At 39.7% G+C, this 7,542-nt stretch overlaps 1 protein-coding gene across 1 annotated transcript; it reads right to left on the bottom strand.

The window, feature by feature from the left end:
• Positions 1 to 250: 250 nt before the first annotated feature.
• On the bottom strand, positions 251 to 7,534 carry ERH (ERH mRNA splicing and mitosis factor). The gene is made up of 4 exons (XM_057367121.1): positions 7,421 to 7,534; positions 4,426 to 4,513; positions 3,219 to 3,339; positions 251 to 753 (listed from the first exon to the last, which is right to left on the bottom strand). Exons 1-4 carry the CDS (start codon positions 7,421 to 7,423, stop codon positions 651 to 653), a joined length of 315 nt encoding a protein of 104 aa, XP_057223104.1. The 5' UTR covers positions 7,424 to 7,534; the 3' UTR covers positions 251 to 650.
• Positions 7,535 to 7,542: the final 8 nt, after the last annotated feature.

The raw sequence follows: 7,542 nt of genomic DNA, 5'->3' as shown, positions 1-7,542 counted from the left end.
CTTATCCATCATCTATCCAGAATACACCTGAATACAAATGGCTCATGGAGAGATGACTTGTAGAGTGCAAGAGGGTTGCTATGTTTCTCAAACATACCCAGGGAAAACAGTATCAAGACCAAGCCAGAATTTGAGCTTTTCTGTAATACAGGAAACAACTGCTGGTTCAGTCCACATGACCTTTCAAGCCCCATCCCTTGGATAACAGGGAAGAGATTTGTGTTTTTTTGGCAAGAACCACAAAACTGAGCACTCAAATTTAACTAAAGGGTAGTWTTTTATTTCCCATTAAGACCATCTCAAGGACATAACTGAATGTTGAAAAACCCACAGAGGGGCACATACAGCAAAAGTGGTGAAGTACAATGTGAACAGCCCCAGGGGTTCAAATAAGGTAGGACCATTAGCAAACTGGAGGGAAAAAAACCCAAATTAAAACTCCGCTGAAGATGTTGTATTTTCTTCTCCATTTACAYTGAAAAAAAGTCAAATCCAACAAAATCCTTGTATCTCTAAAAATACAATCAGTCCTGGCTAACGAGTTTATCAAGATGGCAACAGGATGACTATAATACAAAACGTTCACTACTACACTCTGTACACACCTGTTGTCCAAACCCTCCCCCAACCCACATAGTGATGGTGCCCCATTATTTGCTCGCTTGCTGGGCCTGCCTGCGGAGGAGGACRTAGATCTTCTCCTTTATCCAGTCTTTGTTGTACGGTTGGTATGTCTGAGTATCAGCACGGTAACTGCACAGAAAACAAGAAGGAATGTCAGTTTGCCCTGTAGTACATTTCCCAGAAGAAAATTCACAATTAAATGTATGAGGCAGAAACTTGTGTACAGAAGACAGTATCAGAATCAGGTGGGAATTGTCACTTATCAAATGGATTTATCTTGTTCTCTAAGAAACAGTTACGCAGCAGATCAGTCTGAGCCTGAAACAAAACTAGATGCTCCAAGGATTACTGAATGACTGTGTGTTCACATTTTAATTCATGCATTTAATTAGAGACAACAGATAGAGAAATTCAGTATTCTAGAGCTCAGAATGCAGAATAGTTTCATCAGGGAACAATCTAACTTGTCTTAAAGAGTCAAACATTTCTTCAACATTACTTCAAGGATTTAAGTTTTCAAGTATTCAACTTCTGYCTGGAATTTTTTGAAAATTAGCAAAACCAAATTTTTTCCAGGAGCAAAGACAGACTTACAGATGGATGACAAAGGAGTCTTGCCAGTTGGCACAAAGGGCAAGCTTACATCTAACAAGGACACCATTTCATAAAAAGCAAACTGAAAACAAGAATCCACAGATTCATTTTCTTTGCTACTGAGAGTTGATAAAAGCAGTTCACTAGCWAGGGCCAGAGAATTCATTACTTGGGGCATATTGAATTGAAACAGAATTAAACTTAAAAACTAAACCAAACTGCATGACATGATCTGTGTAGGCTCATGCAGTTCTTTCTCCCTCAGTCTTTGAAGCTGAGTATTTTGTTCATGGAGATGGTACTTTCAGTGAATGTTTCAAGAACTACTAAAGTCCTGGTCAGTCCTTAAATTGGCTTATATTTATTTCTGGTAAGATAAGAAGGGTGAGATGGTCAGTGGTAAGAAGCTGAGTAAAAATCCAAACTTCGTAAGGACAAAAACCCTAAGCACGCTGTTTCTAACAAAGTCCTGTTATTTAAACCYCAGCATGACTGGATCAAGGCCAAAGAAAGAGCTTCACTATATGTAAATCCAGCTGTAGTTCTAGTACAGTGTAAGAAATGTTAGTTTCAGGAAAAGTTACTGATTTCTACACTCCACCCTCAAATCCAGTCATAATGCTACGCTGCAAGAGCAGAAATCAAGTACTTCAGGAGTTTCTGTGAGCACAAGACACATCTGATACACCTCGTGCTACGTGTGCCACCTGCTGGAAAACTGCAAGCTCAAGTAGAATTTGGCACGACACTGATTTTACAAGCCTCATTAAGAAAAGCACAAGACTTTCCTATAAAACAGTTGCTACCTCCTCAAACAAGTGGCTAGTTTCAATCTGTTAGCTAAACTAGTCTCTCAAATTCCATCAGTCCAGCACTGTAACACCTAAAGAACAAATGTGTCAGAATGTGTAGGGATAAAGTAAATCTGCAGAACTGTGAGCTCATTTTACTTGCTCTACTGAAAACTTTGGCAAATGGCATTTGTAATAAATCATTACCAATAATGGATTCTGTACTGCACTAGAATACAAAAGAAAATAATCTGATTTTAAATTAACTTTGTATTTTAAACTGAGAAAGACCGTTCACTGCTTAGCTACACAAGTACTTGTGCTGGGATTTCAGGCACAGCAGTACAGCTGCAGGAATACCTAACCAGAATCTGACTCACTTAAAAATTTTCAGTAATTTTGTGTTCAAAAGCTTAATACTACGTCTTTCATTACTTGAGTATGAGATTTTTATCCTTATTTCTACAGCATTTCTGCCAAGCTGATACCACTGTTGTATCAAAATATCACCTTGAAATTTATAGTATGGAAAGTATTCAACCTGRCATTGTAAATTTTGTTCTGAACAGTGAAATTTAACACTTGATTTCACTGTGAAGTTAGAATGGGAAGTACACAAGACCATCTTTGCTTGGTCACAACCTTGGCATACAAATGAGAACTGGAGATGTTTTCACAAGACCAAGTAAACCATTAGCTGGGGATCTCCAGAGGATTCACCAGTCACTCATTAATTTCATCAGGATTTACAGAAACCTTCATCTTTTGTTTCTTGATTAAAAAAAAAAAAAAACTTTTGGCTGCAATGCACTTGTGCAGCCTTCTACCCTACCACTAGTACTGCTCTCAGCTGAAAAAAAATCCTGTAACCATGCTGTCTCCTGAGGAATCAGAGTAACAGCACAAATTTAAACAATTTCTTGCAGTAATAAAGTAGGTAGCTGGATTTCAGTATGTGAAATGCTGTGAGCTTCAATGTGAGTAAAATACAAGTGGAACAATCTGTTTCTAAGCCTTCTTTAGAGATACCTTATTTCTACRCAGCTAATTAGACTGGGCAACATGTTATGGCCATTGCAATACTGCTGCACTACAGCTACTGCAAAAACCACATAAAACAGGATTATGTTAAACTCACATAAAAGAGTTCAGAGGGAAGGCTCGTGGCTTTCCTAAGTCACTGAAATGGACTTGTACAACTCAACTTACACAAGACAGCTGAGGTCTGCCAAGTCATCAATGAAGTCAAACAATTGGCTGATATCATACGTAATGGATGGACTGTTGGGATTCATTCTCTTCAGATGCTCTTCATACATTTTACAGACTCCTACAGAGAAACAAGATGAACAGTGCAATATTTAAAAAAAAAGTGTATTTGCTGAAACCTTTCCAGCTATTGATCCACAAATAAAAGTTTAGAGATTGTTTTTATGGTAGTAATCAGATTTTGCAGAGTTGAAGTTCTTTTGTTCCTAGTGATTTGCACTGAAAATAAGGTAAGATGCATGGAAAGAAAAGTTTTTACCATCTAAGAGAAAATGTTTTAGTTCTGTCAAATATGTAACTTTCCATGCATTAAGCTCCAATGGACACCTGGAACTCCTAATAATTTTAAGACAGCAATTACAACATATATTCCTACTGCACAAACACCTGATAAACAGAAGAACTCATAAGAATGATCATTCTTGATCAAAGAGTCAAACAGGGCTACAGAGGTAAGAGTGGCAGGACAAGCCTGAATACAGATTTAAATCACTTTTATTTACTTAAGCTAGCCCACTAGTAACTCAGATACATTTGAGAAGAATGTAATATTCAAGTGAGCACAGAGACTTTACATGGTCCTTCTTATACTTTTGTTTGTCTGACAAAACTTCCTGGAAGAATAATGTTAAGTCAACTACAGCTTTAGTATTTCAATCTTCTTTCCATGCTCATTATGTGCATCGAAGTCTCGCAGGATCTTTACTTTGGCACATGTACACTGAGACTGCAAATTATGTATCAATTGCACACAATCCTTTATTTAATATGTTATTTCCAAAAGCAATCTTTCCGTTACAGTGCTAAAACAAAGATTAGTGAGAATTAGGTGCCAATCCTGCAATGAAATGCGCTGAAAGTCTGCTGTGTGGCCCCAGCAAGCATATTGTCTACTTTCCCAAACTGAATGTGTTTTCCTCTAGTTACATCAAAACCAGACATTTAATACAAAAAGGAAATTTTGAGAAACAAATAATAACAAGGCTTTAGTTTGCTAGAACATTAATAAACTTAAAGCATGAGATTTTTTTTTGTGTGAATGCTCTTCGAAAAACATGAAGAGCAACTTATTTTCTTACGAAGTTTGTGAATATGTCAAAAATGGGGTTTTAGTAAGTTTTTAACTACCATTTCTGCATCCACCCACCTTCCATGCATTCATTCACCGATTCATAATCAGCGTATGTTCTGCCTTCTGGCCTCTTGGTAGGCTGGACAAGTAGAATTGTGTGAGACTGAAAAACAAAAAAATACAGGTTACTTGCACAATTTGAATTACTTCTGTTTGAATTAAGTTATTTATATGAAAGAAGGAGTAAACAGAAATATAATGCTAAAATATTAGACTAGCAGTCAAGGACATAGACATTTTGCAAATAGCATTTACTATTTATATAAGCTGTGTTAATAAGTTTTGTTTCTAATGAATCCTGTTAATCCTTATGGAACTTCAAAATGTGTAAAATCACCAGTAAAATAGCTACTGTGTTGAAAAAAAATCCTACAGAAATAGTAGTTTCTATTTAGACAGACAAGCAAAGCAATAAAGTCAATGCATAAAAGCTGTTGTGCTAGTGCATTTACTTATTTTGTTGCAAATTCAAGCTGTTAATAAAATTTTCAATGCCCCAATTGAAGAGCAAGGAGAGGATGCAACTTAAGCACATTGTCAGTCTCACCCTAAAGATTTTAACAGGAATAACTATTTTGAGTTATCCATTTAACTTCGAGGGAACGCAAATGATACAATAAATCTGCACTTAGAATTCAAGATTATTTCCTGCAAAACAGATGTACTGGTTTTTCACACTTCAATGAGTTTACTTAAACAGCAATTATGGCACAGAAAACTGTTCCAAATGTTGGAGTCCATAAGCTTGTTCTTCTGCAGGGAAGACTTAGATGATTGTACACTCTGCGGCTTCCATTATTTCCATAACATTTTTCACTTGGCTACAGCAAGTAATTTGAGCAAAGAAGCAAGATTTTTGATGTGTACACAATCTGTGATCTAATTAACAGGTTGCATAGCACAGAAAGTTTGCAAGCATGCTGCAAATGGCCGTTTCCAGTGCTGCTAATTGGATCCAACATTTTCAGTGCCAATATATGAGGTGAGCACATAATATAGAGACCACTGCAGGGTAAGCCATTATTTGGTGTAGATTAATCAGCTGCTGACGGAAAAATCTAACCCATACTTTGGACATCAGTGAAGATATCTGTTCAGTGCTCATCAAACACACTGAYGGAAAAAAGAAATGGCAAAAACAGGAAAAAAATATTAATTCTGACCTGCATACTGTAAAAAAAATGTGAAGGAGAAGAGATAATTCAAATCCACTTTCATGTAGCCAAAGAATGTTAGATTTGAAAGGAATTCCCCAGGCAGGGCTGGTATCTGGCTGTTCTGAAGTGCATTGTACTTGAACAGGCWTGTCTTAGCAGAGAGTCCAAATGACTTCCAAACATTATTAAAAATGTAGTTTTTTCAGCACTATAATTTTAATTAGCTGGTTACTGAGGAGCGTTAAATGAACGTATAAATTCTGAAATTATCCAAATAATCAGATTATAGAAAAATCAGTGAGCCAGACATGTAAGCCAGTTCTCTCAGAACTTCTCAGTGGAAATCATTTGGGCTTCTGACTTTCAGACATTTATCACTTCAGACATGACACATATCCATTATCAGATACTGGCCTGGAAAAATATCTAAATTAATGCCACTGGGATCCTATGTATTGTAGAATTAATGCTTTTCAAACATTTCTTTGGGAACTTGACATTGTTTTACTTTAAGGCGGGAATAATTTGATTTTATAAAATTGCTGATCCTGTTCCATCATGTAGGTACAAAAAAATGACACATTCAGAAGCCTGAAGGAAGTTTCCTCCAGTTATTAATACCTGCCCCGTGTGCCTAGGTCACATAAAAACAAAATAAGGGAAGATCCATAAACCTTCCTGCACTAGCACCAGGTTACCTGGAAAAGTCCACCATGGACCCTTATTACTGTGATGCATATGCTGGATTTCTTTGCATGTTCCCTAAATGCACAGTTGTACTGGTTGCTTTTAAGCAGGACATTGAATGAGGAACCACATGGTTTATATCATGCCAATTTTGAACTTCTACAGAGCGCTTTAGAAATCACTCCTGTTACTGAAGGCAGAACCCTGTAAAACTAGTTAAGGTGGTACCAACAGCCAAACCAGCAGGACTTAAAAGCTAGGCAGCATCTGCCCAAAGAGGCTTCCACCAATTGTAGTCTATTTGACAATAAAGTGTAAAAAAAAAAGCMAAAAAAAAAAGCCCCAAAACAATAAAACCGGAAAATAAACCAGTATCGTAATGGTAGGATATGCAGTGATACAAATACCAGTAACATACTGCACACACCTAAATGCCTCGCAGCTACCTGTGCCAGGTAGCAAAAGTTAGCTAGCCCACTAGTAACTCAGTAACTCAGGCCACCTTAACTCTAGCCCACTAGTAACTCAGTAACTCAGGCCACCTTTCACTTAGGCCAACAGGGACAGGACTTGTAGCTGTTCATCATGGCCGAAGCCAACTGCTTTTTTGCAAGGGCCGGTGTGGAACTTCGCTGCAAACCGAAAAAGCAGCTCGCTTTCCACCACCGGGCAACAACTTGCTTCAGCAGATCTTAATTTATCAGATGATCGTAACAAACCACGGTGATCGGGAGGCCTTTGAGCTTCAGTGTGCCATTCCGACAGCCCACCAATGCAAGCTCCCGCCTTTCCCTTCTCCGAGCAGAGGGGAGGAACAGGGAGAGCAGCATGGAAATAAAAAATCAGCCATTTAAGGCAGGCTCTCTCGACGGGCGAGACACACGATAAAGCGCTGCGCTTCCAGCAACGCCCTGAGAAGGGGCCGAAGCTGCCAGGGGAGGGGGACAGAAGCTTCCAACGCACCGCTCCCCAAGCGCAGCCGCCGTCTTTGTGCCCCCGCCTCGTCCGGCCCTGCCCCRCCAAAACGTGCTGCCCCCCGCCCGGGCCCGCACCACCAGCCGCGGCCTCTCCCGCCCGCAGTGATCCAGGGGCAAGGAAGAGAAAGGGGAGGCCCCCCGAACGGGCGCGGTGTGTTCGGAGCCCGAGGATCCCCGTCCCGCTCTCACCATGGCGGCTCCGCTCCTTCAGCACCGCCGGGCAGAAGTGGCGCGCGGCGATCCCCCACAGGCCCCCGCGCCCGCCGGAAGCGCCGCCGCGCCAACGGCCGCCACCATAGAGCCGCTCGCGC

The sequence above is a fragment of the Malurus melanocephalus genome, unplaced genomic scaffold (assembly GCF_030028575.1).
Source record: "Malurus melanocephalus ecotype Western Australia unplaced genomic scaffold, MMel_1.1 scaffold_2, whole genome shotgun sequence".
In the NCBI taxonomy this organism is placed as follows: Eukaryota; Metazoa; Chordata; class Aves; order Passeriformes; family Maluridae; genus Malurus; species Malurus melanocephalus.
Note: the sequence above shows the minus strand (reverse complement) of the source record. Positions and strands in the feature narration are given on the sequence as shown.